Consider the following 18069-nt stretch of genomic DNA (forward strand, 5'->3'; position numbering starts at 1 on the left):
TGTTATAGCATCCAGCAGCATGGGGCTGGAGCAGGAGCAGCCCTCGGGCGTTTCTGGCCTGTGTATGCCTGAGTCTGAGGTGGTTGGCAGGGGGCTCCATTGTGTCCCGGAGCAGAGCCGGCTGGACCGGGCACCTACCCAGAACCCTGGCCCCACGAGTCCCCAAGCTGCCGCTCCAAGCCTCCTAATGAGCCTCTCTCCCATGGGCAGGAGCTGAAAGTGAAAGGCCCCAAGGACTCCAAGGAGAGCCACACCTCAGTCACTATGGAAGGTACGGTGTGCATGCGCGGGTGGGAAGGGGGCTCTCCGCCTTTGTCTGAGGCCCCGAGCGCATGCATCATTAATCAGCTCCCGCGAGTGAGTGGAAAGCCCTTTGTGTGCCCGTGTGCAGCGTTGGTGCTCCCCTCGTTAGGATGCTAGCAACGTCTGGCAGCCCCCCGCCCCCTTCCCCCGCTCCACCGAGGTGCTGATGCCGTGTTGCAGCCGGGCTGAGCTGCCGAGGGGAGGCAGGGAGCCGGCCACAATGGCCGTGCGGAGACGGGGCTGCCATGGAGATCCTTCTCATCGTCCGGCTCTGCTGTAACTGCACCTACGGTGAGTTGGGGCGTGGGGCAGGGCTGCTGAGGGCGCTGCGACTCCTAGGGGGAATTTGGCCTGGCTTCCACAGGGTCCCGCCCACCTTGGACAGATCAACAACCTAGCTGGGGCTGTTCCTGGCGCATGTTGCCCCTGGGGGTCTAAGCTGGGAGGTTTCTTCCCCCTGGCACCGTGCTCTGCAGCCTGAAGTTGGTAGTTTCTTTGTTCTGGGCGGTGAAGGGCTGCATTGATTGTGCTCTACCAGGGCATGTGCAGCAGGGAGAATGGGCTTCTGGGTGTGTCAGGGAGAAGCCAGGCGCCCTCTGTCAGGCGTGTGAAATCATCGTTGGGCCTGAGGGGCTGGCGAGGTGGAGGGAAGGAGTTGGGGAGGGTCCCCTGGCACAGCGGGGTGGGTCTGTGCCAGGCTGGGCAGGTCTCGTTGATTCTTGGGCAGGTCCCATTGTCTTGGCTCGGGCTGTCCCAGCCGGCTTGTGAGCATGTGCTCGTGAAATGCTCTGTGAACGTCTGACTTTCACCTGGGGCTAGTGCCGAGCGGGGTTGGCAGTGGGTGCTCTGACTCTGGGGGGCGTGGTACCTGTCCCTGCTCCTGGTTGGGATCTGGCTCCTGCTGGTGCTCTTTTCTTTGGGTGGTGGACATAGTACACACCCCTCCCAGATCACCTCCAATGGAGGGGCTGGAGCGGCAAGTGTTCTTGGTTGCCTCACAGTGACAACAGACGGGTCCATTGTTGCTGCTGAGCTGCAGGAGGCTGGGAGGGGAGGGGGTATATTTGGGGTGGGGGTGCCTTGCTGGGTGTGTGCACAATACCACACACCCCCACCATGCTCTGGCTTCCTGCTGTTGGAGAGGTGGGGAGCTGCCTGGGAGGGCCAGCACCTCATCATGCTTACCCGACGTGCAGTCCTTGTCCCAGGGGCTGGGAGCGGCCATGTACTGGCCCAGACCTGAGCGCACCCCCCGGCCAACCCACTGGCTGGTCAGGTGTCTGAGTCCTAGTGCTTCAGGAAAGGGGAGCAGGTTTCCTTCTCCTCGGGCAGCTCCAAGCATGTTCTCCACGGGCTTTGGGCCAGGGAAAGTGGTTTGAAGGGAAGGGAGAATGCAGTTGCATCTGCTCAGAGTATAAATAGACTGGGGAGTCATGCAAGTCACCTGCCGGGCTGTGCTGGGAAGGGGACGGGAGGGGTTTGTGGGAGTCACGTGCGCACATTCCTTCTCCTGAGAATGAAATGCACAAGGGTTTGGACCCTCCCAGGCCCTCACACGGTGTGGGGAAGATCAGGCTCTTGGGTCTGCAAGCCCTTGCAGACCAATCTCCAATGAATGCTGAGCCCCAAAGGGGTGTGCAGGTTGCAGGGGCAGTTCCCTACCTCCCCCTTAGGGGTCGGGTCCGGCTTGAGTCTCCCTGTAAGTCAGGGGTAGCAGCTGCCTGCACCATCCCATTCTGTCTGGAAACATCTGAGGTCCCACGAGCCAGCACGCCGCTGGTAACAGCGGGAACTCTGCCGGGTCAGTCAGTTTCTCCACCCCCCACCCTCCGATTCTGGTGGGCCTCAGAGAGAGGAAACCAGAGCCGCTGGTGGGGGAGCTCCCAGGCAGGTGTGGTAACCGAAAGGACCTGGACCTCCTGGAGGTGGCGTGGATTGGGGGCCATAGAGTACCCAGGGCAGTTTCTCAGCTCCAGGGAGAACAGGACTGTTGTAAAAAAGGCCAAGGTTCCCCGGCCGAGTTTCGCAGCCAGACCCCACGTCCAAGGCTTGCTCCATGCTCGGGACGTGGCTGACATGGCTCCATCGTTCGGGGGCAGCAGGGTTCAGCTGGGACAAGGTCTGCGTGTGGAGAGCAAAGCAGACTGAAAAAGGGGAAACTGATGTGGCTGTGCCACTGGCCTAGCAGGGAGAAGCAAGAACAGGAAGTAGGCTGGGCTTTCAGTGACCAGCCCTGGTGGTGGCATTCCCTGGTAATACAGACGAAGCCAGTGCCGGGTACCCTCTCCGTCTCTTGCTGCAGCCCCCTGGCGCGGGGTGAAGTGCTAATGCTCAGTGGAGCGACACAGCAGGGGCTGCGGAGTCAGCGCTGAGGTGTGCTAGCGGGTCAGTGTGCGGGAAGCTCACGGCCCTAGGCTGAGCTGTGTCTGATTCCAGTGTCTCCCAGATCCTGGCCCCCGCACCTCATTGCCAGTTGGTGGCACCAGGAATTCCAGCCTGCTGGGGAATTGAAACTGTCCCAGGCACAGGCGTGGCCCAGCCTGTGAGACTCACGCAGCTGGGCGTGAACCCGTCTGGATGCCCCCAGGTTTGCTGCGGCCAATGGCTCACACTGTGCGGACACACGTGGCCATCTGAGCAAGTGACTGGGGTGGGCTGTGACGTGCTGGCTGGGCCAGGGGCTTGGAGCTGCTGATGGTTGGAGACCCCATGTGTGGATGCGGGGGGAGCTGCCTTGCTCAGCTGTGCAGTGAGGGGCTGGGGCGGGCCTGAGCTGGGGCAGCCCCTTTCTAACGCTGGCGCCTCTCCCCCACAGCGCTGCTGTACAAGCCCATCGACCGTGTGACGCGGAGCACCCTGGTACTGCATGTGAGTATGGCTCTGGCTTGCCCCCGGGGACACCCTTGCCCACGCACGGCCACTACCACTTCCTGCCAGCCCCACCCACCAGGGTCTGGCATGGGGGCCGTGCCAGGGAACACATTCCAAGGCCCCCCTTGGCACTGCCCCAGCTCTTGGGTGGACACCTGTGCCAGGCTGTGCTCACGTACGGCTTCCTCTCCTGCCTTTTGTCTGTCTGGCACAGGATGTGCCAGGCTCTTCTGTGTCCAGACCCACTGCTTGGATCAGCAGCCTGCTGCTCCTCTTCTCTCCCCCCCCCCCCCCCCCCCGGACCCCTTTCCTTCCCTTCCCTCCATTCCTGCTGGGGCCCTGTCCAGGAACAACCCATTCTGAGGTGGGGAGGGATGGGTGGTCTTTGCACCTGGAGGATTTAGTCCTGCAGGGGAGGGAGCAGGAAGCTGTGGCAGATTAACCCCTCGTGGCCAGGATGGCAGGCCTTGCTCCAAGATCCTAATGTTGCTGGATCTCTAGGCAGTGGGCTCTGGCTCAGAGCAGAGCTTGGTTGGGGGCCCAGTGCTGCCCTAGCAGCTAACCCACTGCAGTCAGTCCACTCCCATGGCGGGGGGCTTGCTGGTTCTGCCTTAGCTTGCTCACCAGCACCCACTTCATTTCAGGACCTTCTCAAACACACACCAGCTGACCACCCCGACTACCCGCTGCTGCAGGATGCCCTCCGCATCTCCCAGAACTTCCTGTCCAGCATCAATGAGGACATCGACCCGCGGAGGACAGCAGTCACCACACCGAAGGGGGAGGTGAGGCAGGGCTGCTGGGTCGAGCTGCCTCCGACTCTCCTGGGGTGTTAGCAGCAAAGCCACTTCTTCTGCCCAGCTGCTGGAACGAAGGCTGGCTGCGGGAGACGGTCGCAGACCAGGGAGATGTGCTTCTCTTACTTGGAGAGGGGAGGCTGGGAGGGTTTTATGAGCCCCCCCACCAGGCGTGGTACAGGAACCCCTCTTGGTCCCATTAAGGTGATGGGGGTGGGGTGGGAGGTTCACCAGCTGATGGTATGATCCATGAGCTGGCCCTGCCTAGCCACGGCTGTTGGGGCCCTTGGTGTCTTGTGGGGGCCCTCCCCACTGCAGCAATGGGGCTGGCTACTGACTTCAGCCTGACCTTGCTGTAGCTGGGCTGCCCTTTATCCCTGCCCTGCTGGGGAAACACTGGGCTCTTAGCTAGCTCTTGGGAAGAGACCCTCCAGCTGCAGCCGGGGTCCAGGGTCTGGTGCTGCTCTTCTCTCTGGTCCGAGCCCAGCCAGTCCCACAGAGCCCCTCCTTGGGGCTCTGTCTGTCCCCAGGCCAGCCAAGTTTTGTCGCTCTCGCACACTAGCCATGAGTGGCTGATGGCAGGGCTGCCTCCTCCAGGGAGCTTGGAGGCCTGGCTGCCTCCATGTGGCATCTGGCCTGTGCATGGGCTGAGGGTCCTGGCCTCCAGCCTCCCCTCACGGCAGGCCCCGCTCTCTCCTAGACACGGCAGCTGGTGAAGGATGGCTTCCTGGTGGAGCTGTCTGAGGGCTCACGGAAGCTGCGCCACGTCTTCCTCTTCACCGACGTTGTCCTCTGCGCCAAACTGAAGAAGACCGCCGTGGGGTAAGGCAGGCGCCACCCTGGGCGGTGGGAGATGGCCGAGGAGGGGGCAGCACCCCCCAAGTGCTAGGGAGGCCCATGCTGCAGGGGTCAGTGCCACATGTCCTGCTGCCCGGAGCAGAGGCCCCGGGGCTGGGCCAAGGGGTAGTCTATGGACATGGGACTGGTCGTTCCTCCTGCAGGGAGGTGGACCTGCAAGGGGTAGAGGTGTGCCATCTCCAGGGAGCCGTTGGGTGGTGTGGGGCTCCAGGCCTGGCTACGCTGGGGTCATGGGCTCAACCTGGGCGTGTCGCGGCAGGAAGCACCAGCAGTATGACTGCAAGTGGTACGTGCCGCTGGCCGACCTGGTGTTCCCGGCCCCCGAGGAGTCGGAGCCCTGCCCACAGGTGCACACCATCCCGGACCACGAGCTGGAGGACATGAAGATGAAGATCTCGGCCATCAAGAGCGAGGTGCAGAAGGAGGTGAGCCGGGGGGGGGTTGGGCTCGCTGGCATGTGGTACTGGGGGGCTGTGCCCGTTCCCAGAGAGGGAGGTCTTGTATTTACCTCTGCTTGGGGGGTGGGGAGGAGAGTCCCTCCCTCCCCCCCCCCCCCTGCTGAAGGGCCCTGGCCAGCTCCCTAAGCTGAGAACTAGTACCCAGCCTGGGGCAGGGCTTGGGACTGGTTTGCCCCACCAGCACCTCCCTGTCTGTGTCCCGTCTCCTCCCCTGGCTGGCGCTGGGGGAGGCAGAGGGACTCCTGCGTGGATTGTGGATCCCACACTCCACCTGGGGCGCCTCGGTGTGAGGTCTGGCTGGCTCCCACTTGCTCTTCCCTCCTCAGAAAGCTGGCAAGGGGCAGAGCCGAGCCATAGAGCGCCTCAAGAAGAAGATGTTTGAAAACGAGTTCTGGCTGCTCCTGAACTCACCCACCATCCCCTTCCGCATCCACAACCGCAATGGGAAGGTAGGGGCCTACCAGCTGCGGGCTCGAGGAGGCTGGAGAGCTGGCCTGGCCAGGACTGTGCTGCCCTCGGCTGGTCGCTGTGGGATGTGCCGCTCGTGCCCGGTTCCTCTGCCGTCCTTGCAGGCACTGCCCTCCCTCTGCAGGAGTGGAGTATCTGTGTGGGGCCAGGGCTCTGAGTGGGGTGATGCACGCTGACCACACTGGGCAGCGTCTCTTGTGCGCCCCTCCGGCTGGCTGAGCTGCTCTGTGCAGGCTGGGATCTCTCCCTGCCATGGCTGGTCTGGGGGTGCCCAGTACCTCCTGTGGCACTGGGGGGCCTCGGTTTTCTCAGTTGGTCCCGGTCCCAGTCCGAGCAGCTGCCCTGATGCTGTCCCATCCCTTTCAGAGCTACCTGTTCCTGCTCTCCTCGGACTACGAGAGGTCGGAGTGGAGGGAGGCCATCCAGAAGCTGCAGAAGAAGGGTGAGGCCCTGTGCCGCTGGAGGCCCTGTGGGAGGAGCCTGTCTCTCGGGGCTCCCTGGGGACGTCCTTGGGGCTTGGGCTCACTGCTGCAAAGCTATTCCTGGCAGGGGTCCAGGCACGCCGCCTCCCTGTAGCAGCGTGGGGCCCCACCATGCCTTTGGCCTTTCTGGGCCGCCCCTTGGGAGGTCCCGCAGTGCACACAGCCCTCCGCAGCCAGCAGCAGCGGACAGGCACCCCTGGCTGCGGCTGCTTACCACCCCCCTCTGATCCCGCAGACCTCCAGGCCTTCGTGCTGAGCTCAGTGGAGCTGCAGGTGCTCACCGGGTCCTGCTTCAAGCTGCGCACCGTCCACAACATCCCCGTCACCAGCAACAAGGATGGTGAGTGTCTCCCGCCAGGCCCTGCTCCCTGGCTTCCCCCATGGAGCGTGCCAGAGCACACACCGTAAATCCCCTACGGGAGAGTGCACAGGGCCAGCTGCCGCCAGCCCTGGTGGTGCCTGTGCTCCCGCTCTCTGCCTGGGCTCCTGCCTGCTGGCATCGGCTCAGCTCTGAGCCAAGATCTGCCAGGTTGGAGGGATAAGTGCGGCATCCTGGCTAACGGCAGGGCTCTTGCCGAGGGGGCTGTGCACTGGGGGATAGGACTCCTGGTTCTGTGGCAGGCTCTGCTGGGCCTCGGGGTAACAGTTCCTGCCTCCTGGGCGGCTCAGGGTCTGTAAAGCGCCCAGGGCTCTGATGCCAGGGCTGTCTGCTCCTGCCCGGTGGTTCCGAGGCTCGGATGGTTGTGGAGTGTCTGTGCCACTAGGTGGTGCTGTGAGAGCAGAGCAGCACCAGGCCTGGCTTGGGACAGGCTCGCTGGGCAAACGCAGCCCAGGGCTGTGCTGCTCAGAGCCCCGTGGCACCACGTGCCCGTCCGGCAGGGAGGGGTGCTAACCTGCCTGCTGGGGGCTCAGGCTGGCATGGTGATTCTTTTCCCCCTCCTCCTTCTCCCGTGCGCCGACTCGGGGATCCCTGACGGGAGCATGTGCGCCCATGTTGGGGCCGTGGGAATCATGCTGGCCGTTCTGTAGGAACCCATCGCTGCACCCCACCTGGAACCCCCTCGCCCTCCATGGGGGCTGTGGATCTGCCCCTCACATGGCCACAGGGGTCACTGCTGTGCAGTATGAGCCTCTAGTCTCCTACCCCCACCCCCCCATGAGAGCACGGGGCAAAGCTGGTGTCTGTGACGGAGATCCAGGCACAGGGCAGCTGTCTTGTCTGCAGGCTCTTGCCCACCCAGCTGGGTAGGTTTAACTGGTGGTGCTGGGAAGCCTGGGCATCCTGGCTGGGACAGGTGCAGTGGGCAGCCCTCTGGCAGGGTGCTGCTCACTGCAGGGATGGGAGTAGTGTGCCTTGCATTATCCTGGCAGTGAACGCGCCCTGTATGCTGCCCTCTGCAGCTCCAGCCTCCCTGGCTGGGCATGGGCTGGGCGCTAGGGAAGTGACTGAAGGCTGAGATTCTAGGTGCTGGGCTCGCAAGCCAGGACATTAGTTCCACTGCAGAGTTGAAAGGCCGGGGCTGGGGCCAGGGCTCCCTGCAGCCCCAGTGCCCGGCCAGCAACGGGCCCGGATTCCGGGCCAGCCAGGGCTGTGAGCCCTAATGTACCCTTGTGCTTCTCTGCCGCAGATGACGAATCCCCGGGACTCTACGGCTTCCTGCACGTGATCGTCCACTCGGCCAAGGGATTCAAACAGTCTGCCAGTGAGTGCCAGCTCCATGCTGCTGGGTCCCGGCTGAGAGCAGGGCCTAGCCCTGGCCCTGGGCCTGGGGCCCAGCTGTACCCACCCGGGGTGCAGAGGGCCGCTGGAAAGGGGAGAGACCTCTCCTGCTGCGGGGTGAGCTGCCTGTATTCGTGATGGCATCTGCCTGGGGAGCCTGGTGGTGCCCATCCTATTGGGCCCTGGCTGGGGAAGGACTGGGGACTCCACCCAGGGCCCATGTGAACTGAGCATGAATCCCTAGAGCCCCCTGACTCGTCTCCTCTTCCCCAGACCTCTACTGCACTCTGGAAGTGGACTCCTTCGGGTACTTTGTCAGCAAAGCAAAGACCAGGGTTTTCCGGGACACGACCGAGCCGCAGTGGAATGAGGTGAGTTCACTGCTAGGGGACTGAGGGGATCATGCTAGAGCCAGGGAAAGGACAGCACCCCCAATTCCCATTCCAGCCCTAGGCTGCTCCCCCTGCCCCCACACCTCTGGTGGTGCCCCTCAATCCTGACTCGTAGCCATGCCCCTGCTAGTCAAGTCCCAGGCTTCCCTCTCCTCCCCCAGGCCGTTCTTCCCCTTCCTGCTATTCCAGCTCTGGCCCTGGAACCCAACGCACGGCCCCCAGGGCCCAGCTGCTGCTGCATGAGACCAAAGCGCTGTGAGCTCAGACACGTGGGCCCAGGTGCTATTTCCTGGCCCTGCTGGGTGCATCTCAGGGCTGCTCCCTGCCCCGGTGTTGGCTCAGGCGCTGTCCTCCTCGCTCCCCAGGAGTTTGAGATCGAGCTGGAAGGCTCGCAGTCGCTGCGCGTCCTGTGCTATGAGAAGTGTTATGACAAGACCAAGCTCAACAAGGACAACAACGAGATTGTGGATAAGATCATGGGCAAGGGGCAGGTCCAGGTAAGGCTGCGAGGGGCCTCGGGGCAGCTGGAAAGTCTGTGTCCCCCCCTGGCCTGGGGCTGGCCTGCCCATGCCAGAGCAGCTCTCAGGGCTGCAATGAGCCTGATCCCTTCCTCTGAGCGGTGGCAGCACGAGCCTGGCCGCCCCTTGCCTGTCTGGGACTGGCCAAGCCGAGAGGCCATGCTGCGATCTGCTTGGTGCTGCCAGGACTCCCCCACGGGCACTGTGTCGCTGGCAGAGCCGCTCCCTTCCCTTCCCACCAGACGGGGAACATCCGGTGGGTGGGTTTGTTTTTCTGTCTGGCGCGCCACATTTCTGTCGGATTCCAGCTCCAAAGCCATCTGTGCTCGCTGGCTGCCCGGCCGGTGGATGCCTGGGGTCAGGCTGAGATGGAAGGTGTGCCGGGTGCCCTCTCCCTGGCGAGCAGGGGCTCTCACGATGCCTGAGACTAAGCAGCGAGATCTGGCCAGGTCAGGGCTATCCTTGGACTGACAGGTGGTCTGGCTCCAAAGCTGTCTTGGCCCAGGTTGGATCTTGGCTGGCAAGCGTGCTAGGCTCTGAGGGCAGAAGGGGCCGGGAGTAGGGGGGCCTGGCTGGCATGGAAGCTGGATTAGGTGGCTGGAGGGTGCTGGGTGGCTCCCTGGGCTCGAATTGTTTCCCTCCTATCTGGCCCGGCTGTAATGATGCTCCTGGCGGGAGCCGGCTGTGAGAGGGGATGCTCCCCATGGCATCCTCTGTTTGCTTCAGGGAGTGTGTTTGCTGGCTGGGGGCAGGGCAGGAGCTGGGGCTCCAGGCTCTGTCCCCTGCCCCATCACCTCTGTGTGTCAGTCTCCCCCTGACAAATGGGGATGTCAGCTGAGAGCACTGGGGTGACTGGCTGGTGGTCTCCAGGAGCACCCTCCCCAGTCTGCCCTCTCCCACCCCACTGCAGCACCGCCCTGCTTCCTGGTGTTGCAGGGTCCCATAGTGATGCTAAGGCCCAGCTATTGGCCAGGCCTGCGCTGGCCAGAAGGGGAAACTCGCTGTCTGTCTGCTGGGCGTGAGCCCTAGTTGGGATCAGGGCTGAGCCCACGCAGGTGGTCTGGTCCCACCCAGGGTACCCCCTGTGTGATCTGGGCAGCGCTCAGCCCTTCCCGGCTCCCGTCGCTGCCTTCAGTCACCAGCGCTGCTGTTATAGCAACCGGGGTTGCCAGGGCAACTGTCTTCTCTTGGCTGGGTAGGGAGGATGGGGGGGCTTTGCTGCACCCCCAGGATGTGCCCCTGGCTCAGCACAGGAGGGGTGTCAGGAGGTGCAGGAAAGGGGGAGTGGCCAGTGTGCCGCAGGTGTTCTGGGGGTGCAGCTGAGGGTGCTGGCTTCAGCCCTGATGTAGGCAGGGTCCTGGTTACCATGGAGACAGTCTCCCTGTGTGATGCTGAGTGCTGGGCCCCCGGGCGAGGGGCCGGAGTGCGTTCAGTGAGGGGATCTTGGCTGTGGGATCAATGATCCCACTGGCTGGCTGGAGCTGCACCCTGGTTTCCTTCAGGCCATGCCACAGCACCCCTCTGCTCTTGTAGGAGCTGGGAGGTGGCAAGGGGGCTGGGTCCTAGGTCATGGCTGGGACTGTAGTGCCAGCGTGGAAAGCTGCCCCTGGGTTCATCCCTCCAGTTATCTGGGCACAGCCCATGTAGAAGCAATAGCACCTGTGAAATTGCTGGCGGATGGCACTCCCCTTGCAGGGTAACAGCTCTGCTTGTGGGGCTCATGGGTTTTGTGTTAAGGACTTGTATTAATCTGTGCTGGGCAGGGTTAGGGGCTTGTGGGGGCTCATGCCGAGCCACTGGATGGTCTAACACATCTTTGCCCCAGACGGGGTGGTGCCCCCGGGCCGGCCCCCTGAGGGGTCTGCCGCTCACAGGCCCTGCAGGCGTTTGTAGAGTCCTGTTTTTGGGGGTTGGCAGCGACCGGGTGCTAGTGGATCCGTACGCAGCCATCAGGCTCCACCAGGCCTCTGTGCTCCTCCCACAGGTTGGGGCTGTGTTCGAGCCGCCTGCATAATTGCTCTGGAGCCCAGGAGCTGGCAGGGAGGGGAGGTAACTTCCAGCCCCCAACCCCCAGTTCCAGGCACTCGCCAAGCCAGGGGAGGGGCCGAGTAGCCCTGTGTCCAGCCTCTGGCACGGGCAGGTTCGTTCAGGCAGGCCTGTCACACAGAGGCAGTTGTGGCCCACGAGAGCCTGTGTCCATAGCAGGGACCCTACAAACCTGCTGCAGTAAATCTGCCTCCAACTGTGGCGGGGTGGGTGGCGCATGGCACAAGCAGCTCCTCTCTGTGGCGCTGGCACAGGGTGGGGCGAGGAGCTGCAGCGGGTGCGCTCGGCTCATCAAGAGCCAGCCAGCTGCCCTGGGAGGGTGCCGCTGTGTTAGTGGCAGGAGGCCGGTTCCCAGGCAGAACCCGAAATGCAAGTCCAGCGCAGTAGCTTCCCCTGGCCCTGCTCTTTCCAGCCTGTGGATCACTGCAGCAATTGGGATTCCCTAGGGCTGGGGAGGGGAGGGGCAGGGCCAGCATCCCTATGCTGCAGGGCTTTGGCTCAGCTGTGCAGGGGCAGAGTGGAGTTGGGTCTCCTGGCCGCTCTGCTGAGCCTGATGTTTGCAGTGGGTGTGTGGTCATGGCCTGAAACCTGCCAGAGGAGCAGTGAGCTGGGGCTGGCTGCCCTGAGCTAGCTGCTCGGGCCCTGGTAGGGCATTAATTCAAAAGCCTGGGGGTTGGCTCCCAGCACCGTCTTCCCGCCCCCCCCCCACCCCATGGTGCAGACTACATGGTCCCTGGGGGTGGCCTGGCCAGCCTGCCAGCTCATCCCTGCTGCCTGTCCCTGCGCTCTGGGGCTGCTGCTCCAAAGGGCCTGTGTGACTAGCCCCACTCTGCCTGCTCCATGGGAAAGTGGCTGTGCTGGCCAGCCCCTGGGGAGCTGGGGGAGGGAGCAGAAGGGGGGGAGTGGAGCCAAAACCTAGCTCGGATGGGGCGAGGAACGAGTTCAAAGCCCTGATCCATTGTGCCGTGTGATTCTCCAGCTTTGAACTGGAGCAGCAGCAGGTGAGAGGCTGTCGGCATTGCCCTGGGAATATGCGGGGGCGGTGGGGGTCCTGGTGTCTAGAGAACAGCAGGGCCGTGCAATTGGAAATAGCCTTGTGTCAACATCCATGATTCACACGAGCCCAGTTGGGGACATGGGAGCCAATGTGGGGCCAGGTGCAGCAGCCCAGCCCACTCTGGAGGAAGAGCGCTGCGCCGTGTGAACCTTGGGGGCGGAGGCTGGGGGAGCAGGCGTGGGCAAGAGACCGCTGGGCCCAGATTGTTGAGAGGAGGCCCCAGGAGCCGAGCAGCCCCTGAGGGAAGGCGGGTGGCCCCTCTGAAGCTGGAACCACATCTGTGATAGTGGGAGCAAGGCTTTAACCCATAAAGGCTTCAACCTACATGCTCCAGGGCATAGGCTGGGCTCAGGAAGGAATTGCTCTGCCAGGACTGGCTACACACTCTGTGGATAGTGGGGCGGGGAGGGTAGTCCCCATCCAACATGGGACTCCAGGCTAGATGATGGCCCCTTGCTGCTGTGAGCTGGGTTGCAGTCCCCTTCCCAGCTGTAACTGGTCCCAGGGGTCCCCCAGCCCCTCTGAGCAGCAGAGCAAGAGCTTCCATGAGCTGCTTGGCCAGGGTGCTTATGGGGTTGGGATGGCTGCCTGCCCTCAGAGCCATCCTCTCCCCACTGTTGAGGGGATGATCTACACCCCCACTGTGTCCCCCTCCATCTGCCTGACCAGCTTCATCCTGGCTGCAGTTAAACTGAACCTGCTGTGTGAGCTTTGGCTACTTGGCTCCAGCCTGGTGCGGCTGAGCCTCTGGGGCATCCCCCTCCTGCCCCCCAAGCATTCAGGAAGTGTCGGAGGAGGGTTTGGGGTTGGGGTGTGAGGTGGCTGTCTGGGCCCCGCTCTCCCCTGGGGATGGATCTACCCCAGAGCCAGGCTCTAGCTTGACTCTGCTGGAGCCTTATCCCCCTAAGCCAGCTGGAGGGGAATCACTGACATTGGGATCCTGCTGAGCAGGGGAGAGGCAGGTCCAGGGAGGGACACTCAGCCCTGGGGGGATGCCCAGTGCCTTCCAATGTGCCCCCCCAAGACCTCTGGCAGCCTGTGCGCTGCAGGAGTGCTCTGGGCAGCTCCCAGGTTTGCCAGGCAGATGGAGGCTCTGACCCTGGGGCTGGGGCTGGCTTCCTCTCTGGAGACCCTGGAGAGGGAGGGCTTACGGGAGCCACAGGGAGCCTGTGGGAAGTAATCGCTATTAATGGAGGCCCAGCAATAGCCTCTGCTGACCTCTGAGTGCAGAGCTTCCTGGCCTGGAACGCTGCCTGCCGGCCCTTCATCCCAGCTTCCTGCGAGAGCCCAGCCTGCGGCCCTAGTATCAGGCATGAGTCCCTGGGCTGGGCTGTGCTCACATGCCTTCGCAGAGCCGGTGTGGGGTGAGCTTGGCTTGCTGCCTGGGGATGATGGGGAGATGGGCAGGCTTCGCGAATGGCATGCTCCACGCTCACTGGCTGCTGCGACTAACCTTGCTGTGTGCCAGGCTCGTGGGGGGACCTCCTGGGCGAAAGGGACCATTGGGCGTAGGAAGAGGGCTGAGGAGGAGCCCGGAGCAGAGCCATGTGGGCTCAGAAGGGTGCCTGGCTCCCCCAGCTCCTGGGGGCCTGGCCAGCCGAGTGGCACCACTTAGTACCGCTCTCTGGAGGCGATGGGCGGGGCCCTGTGAGAATGCAGGGGTGGGAAAGCGGTTCATCCTCGCCGTGTCCCCTGGGACCACGGCTCATGCATCAGTCGGATGGCACTTCATGCCCTGAGAGTGGCATGGAAAGGGGCAGCTAGTGCCAGTGAAGGAGCAGGCTGGGTGGGTGGAGAGTGGCTCTGGGTGGCTGTGCTGGCGGCCGCCCAGCCTGGGAGACAGCTGGCCAAAGAGCCCGGGACCCAGCTCCGGTATGGCTGGCAGGCGGTCAGCTGTGGCAAAAGGCCAAGGACTGCCTCTTCACCCTGGGGGCTTTGAGCCACCCCCTGCAGGCAGCTTCTCGGGCATCTCTGACACCCCAGCCTGGGATTTGCATACTCCTTTCCCAGTGCACCTTGCTCACCCCAGTCCTGAAGTTCTGCTCCCGGCTGGACCCGGTCACCGCCCAGGCCTTGTATCTGTTCCAGCCTGTAAAGCTGCCCCTGCCAGGCCGGAGGCTCCATGCTGGGTGTGACCCAGCAGAAGTTGCGTCGAGCTCCTCGAGGCCTGGTTCTCTGCCACCTCCTCCCCAGGTGTTTATAGTTTAGTCGACCTGGCCTCTGCCGAGTGAACTCTGAGACGGGAAGTCGGCAATGGGAAGCAGATGTCTGCTCTGGGGACTGGGCCCTCCCACTCCTGCTGCCCCTGCTTGTTCAGTTAGGTTCATAAATCAGGCCGGGAAATCGTTCAATATGCAAATGTAGCATTTGGGCCTCCTGTCCCTGGGGATGCGCCAAGCCCTGCAGACAAAATCCATCAGGAATTGATTCCTTCTGGTGGAGACAAACCACCCCCTGCCCTGTAAAAATCAAGGGGGAGGGCAGGTTGGTAAGCCCCTCCCCTCCCATGTATCGAAGGGCCAGAATGGGTCAGAGCAAGGGTCCAGCTAGCCCAGTGTCCCATCTTCCACCAGCAGCTGGGGCCAGGTGCATCAGAGGGAATGAACAGAAGAGGGCAACTATCTAGGGATCCAGCCCCAGGTTCTGACAGCCAGAAGCAAGGGACACCCAGAGTGTGGGGTTGTCCCTGCCCAGCCTGGCTAATGGCCATTGATGGACCATCCTCCATGAACCCGGCTGTGCGTTTTGGCCTTCACAGCCTCCCTTGGCAAGGAGTTGCACAGGTGACTGTGTTGTGTGGAGAGGCACGTCCTTAGTTTGTGTTAAGCCTGCAGTCTGGTACATGAAAGGGGAAATCGCCCTTTCTCTACACCAGCTGTGGTTTTTCTAGCCCTGTGTGAGCTGTGCTCCCAGCTCTGTGTTGGCTTTAGCATACCCGTCCTAACCTCTCTTCCCAAGCTGGACGGTCCCCGTCTTGTTACGCTCCCCTTGGGTGGACGTTGTTCCCTACCCCAGAACTCTTCTGCTGCTTTCCTCTGTTTTTGCCAGTTCTATGATAGTTGGCTGAGCTGGGGTGACCAGAGCTGCACATGGGATTCAAGGTGTGGGCATCCCATGGATTCATAGGGTGGCATTCTGACATTGTCTATCCCTTCCCGAGCGGTTCCTACCGGTCTTCTAGCTCCTAGGCCCTATGTTCACCCTGCTGGCAGTAAGAGCTGGTGAGCCTGACGAAGACATGCTGGCACTCAGCAGTTCCACTCTGCAGAGCTTTTCTTCAGAGTCCTCCATGGACCGGCCTGGAGGTTAGCTGGGCTGGCAGGCCAAGCCAGCTCGGGGAGCTGTGTTCAGCCAGCTGGGGGCACCTCTTTCATAAGAGAAGAAGGGTTTGAGCACAGGACCCTCGGAGGGGGCACTTCCCTGCCCGCTGCTGTTTCTGGGTAGTCTCAAGCCAGGCAAGCAGAGTTCTCTCCGTCCAAAGCGGTGCCTCCCCTACAGCCCTGGCCGGCTTGCTCCGTGTTCAGTGTCTGCCAGCCCAGGATTCGGGGTGCACTGTGACAGCCCCCCATGGGGTTAGGAGCATCGCGGGTTCTTGCACCAGCCAAGACCACCTCCCTGGAGATGGCTAGGCTGTGGGGGAGGGAACTCAGTTTTAGGAATATTTTGGGTTTGAAAAAGCTTCTTGCCCCCATGCATCTCTGCTGGTGCCCCTCAGTCCCAACCTGCTCGCCCAGCCCTGGGCTCCCCACCCTGCCATCAGCTCTGCCAGTGCCCCTCCCTCCTGCCCTGTAGCCCCTTTCTGTGCCAGTTTTTCCCCCTCCCCCCATATTGAGCAGAGGCTGGCAGCTGGAGTAGGTGCATTGCATGTTGTGGGTGGGTTCTGGGCAAACTCCAAGCTCTGCACTTCCTGCCCAATGCAGTCCCCCCCCTGTATTCTGGCTCTGGGGGGCAGGTGGAGTTGTGCTAAGCTGTGGGGACATGGGCTGCTCTCTGAGGGTCGGCGGGCAGGTGTCTGGGGCCGTGAGGCCGGGCGGATGGGGCGTGCAAGTGATTGCACAGTGCAGACTGACCATCTCTGGCCGGGCAGCTGGGATGGGTAAGGGGCCATGCAGAGGGCGTTGCTGGGGGTACAGCCCATCCCTGGCTGGCGTTCCCCTTCCCCAGCGATGAGGTAGCTGGAGGCAACTGCCTGAGCCAGAGACGCTCACTCCCTCCCCTCTGCTGCGTGAGTTTGGGGAGGGGGGAGCCCCCCAGGCTGAGCTGGGGTGGGGGGAGGTTCCCTTTGATAGGGGATTGTGCGTTGCCTTGGTCACGAGCGCCTTGTGCAGCAGATGTGAAGCTGCTTCCCTTTGCGTCTCCTTGGGGCCAGGACTCTGCTCCAGTCCTGCCATGGTCCCCGGGTAGTGGGTGCAGGGCACCCGGACCCTGCCCGGGAGCTCCGGCCTGGCCCCACAAGGCACAGGCTGCCCCATGCTCCCCCTGCAGGGGAGGAACCCCAGGGATGGGCCCTCTGCTGCTGGCCCCAGCTCCATGCCCGACCCGACTGACCCCACATGGGCAGCTGGGCCAAGCCCAGGGAGGTCAGAGTCGGGGACACAGAGCAGTTCCTCGGGGCCTTCCACCGTAGGCAGGGTGGGGGTCAGCCAGCCCTGCACGTAGGTCCCCAGCCGTGTGCTCGGCTCCTGCATCGCCTTTGAGGCAGAAGCTAGCAGATGGTCTCCTTGCTCCCGAGTCTCGGGCTCTGTGGGGAGGGCATGCCAGGCACATGGGCGGGCGAACACGTCCACACAGCCAAGCCTGCCTGCCCCTGCGGGCAGCAGGGCAGGTGATGTTACTCAGTAGCCACTTGCTGTCGTGGCTCACCCGTGCCCTCCTCTAGGGAACGCTGCCCCCCGCGCAGGGGGCTGTTAGCGGGAGGAGGCACGCGGGCTTCGGCAGAGATGAGGGGGCCTGTGGCTGTGGCCCAGAATGACCTCAGCTGGCCTGACCTGTGCTCCTGGTGTGCTCGAGGGAGAAAGGAACAGCTGTCAGCTCTTTGGGGGCTCTAGCCAGCGAGTGATGTGCTTCACCGCTTCCCGGCAGAGCCCGAGCAAAAGGGGGCCCTTGCTGTTTGGGAGCCCTGCCAACCAGCTGGGTGCAGGGTGTGCCCAGGCCCTGGTGAAGGCACTGTCTGGGGTGCCCCAGACAGTTCTCCCTGCCCCATTACATAGGCCGTGTGCTCATCCCTGCCAAGACTCGCACGGTCAGTAACTAGTCACCGGGACGGTCCCTGGAGCCGGGGGGCACTCGCTGCTCAGCCCTCAGCTGAGTTTATGGGGAGGGGCTCTCCAAGTTCTCCAGCAGCCGAGGCCAGCCCTGGGCTCCATGCGTTGGATGCACACGTGTCTGGGCTGGGAGGGAGAGGCGGCTTGGCTGGCTGCGTCTGTCTTTCTCCCTGCAGAGGCGTGGCGGAAGCTGCTGGCCTCCAGCACATGGGCTCTTGTACCCTGGGCTTTGGCCAGCTTCCAGCCAAGCTGCTGTCTTGAATCAGCCCTGGGGAGGAGCAGACAAAGCGCTCCGAGGCTTCCAAGCCACACGAGCCCTGGACTGGGGGGAGGGAGAGAAGGGATGCTCCCCACCCAGCCGTCTCTCTGATGCTGCTGGCAGAGCCACTGTGAGGGGAGGCCGTGTGCCAGCCCAGTAGCTGTGCTGGGGCCATCGTGTCCCTCACTGGGGTGGCTTAAAAGCCACCTAGCCAAGACCCAAGTCAGGCAAGAAGAGACCCAGCAGCTGAACCCACTCGTAGCCTGGGCCGTTCCTTCACCCAGGGCAGGACCAACCTCTTTGCAGCTTCCCTTCCCTCTGCTTAGGGAGCAGCCCAGCCACGTGGGGCAGGTCTGGAAGGCATTGCTGGGGATGCTGGGTTTTGTACCTGCCCCCCATGCTCCTTCGCTCTGGAGCTAACCTGCCTGGCGTCACACTAGCCCTAGGGAAGCGGCAGACTGCTGTGTGCTGATCGAAGCACCTCCTGGCTGGCACTGGGAAAAATGCCACTCCCCGGATGCTGAAATGGCTACTCAGCTGTTTGGGGCAGGGACCATCTTGCCATGCCCGGACAGC

At 63.0% G+C, this 18069-nt stretch overlaps 1 protein-coding gene across 7 annotated transcripts in view; it reads left to right on the forward strand.

Moving 5' to 3' along the window:
• The window catches only part of ABR (ABR activator of RhoGEF and GTPase), a 94748-nt gene that overhangs the window by 57270 nt on the left and 19409 nt on the right, over nucleotides 1-18069 (forward strand). For 4 of the 7 annotated variants that reach the window (XM_038375239.2, XM_038375240.2, XM_038375242.2 and 1 more), the window contains 11 exons: nucleotides 211-271; nucleotides 3119-3171; nucleotides 3819-3959; nucleotides 4672-4793; nucleotides 5089-5254; nucleotides 5614-5736; nucleotides 6122-6197; nucleotides 6473-6577; nucleotides 7866-7940; nucleotides 8231-8328; nucleotides 8715-8846. In XM_038375239.2, coding sequence (XP_038231167.1) covers nucleotides 211-271; nucleotides 3119-3171; nucleotides 3819-3959; nucleotides 4672-4793; nucleotides 5089-5254; nucleotides 5614-5736; nucleotides 6122-6197; nucleotides 6473-6577; nucleotides 7866-7940; nucleotides 8231-8328; nucleotides 8715-8846 — 1152 coding nt within the window. Of the gene's footprint in view, nucleotides 1-210; nucleotides 272-306; nucleotides 595-3118; nucleotides 3172-3818; nucleotides 3960-4671; nucleotides 4794-5088; nucleotides 5255-5613; nucleotides 5737-6121; nucleotides 6198-6472; nucleotides 6578-7865; nucleotides 8075-8230; nucleotides 8329-8714; nucleotides 8847-14209; nucleotides 14217-18069 lie in introns of those variants that run through there. The other 3 variants (XM_038375245.2, XM_043499478.1, XM_038375243.2) reach the window with 3 other exon arrangements.

Source organism: Dermochelys coriacea, chromosome 17 (assembly GCF_009764565.3).
Source record: "Dermochelys coriacea isolate rDerCor1 chromosome 17, rDerCor1.pri.v4, whole genome shotgun sequence".
Lineage (NCBI taxonomy): Eukaryota > Metazoa > Chordata > Testudines > Dermochelyidae > Dermochelys > Dermochelys coriacea.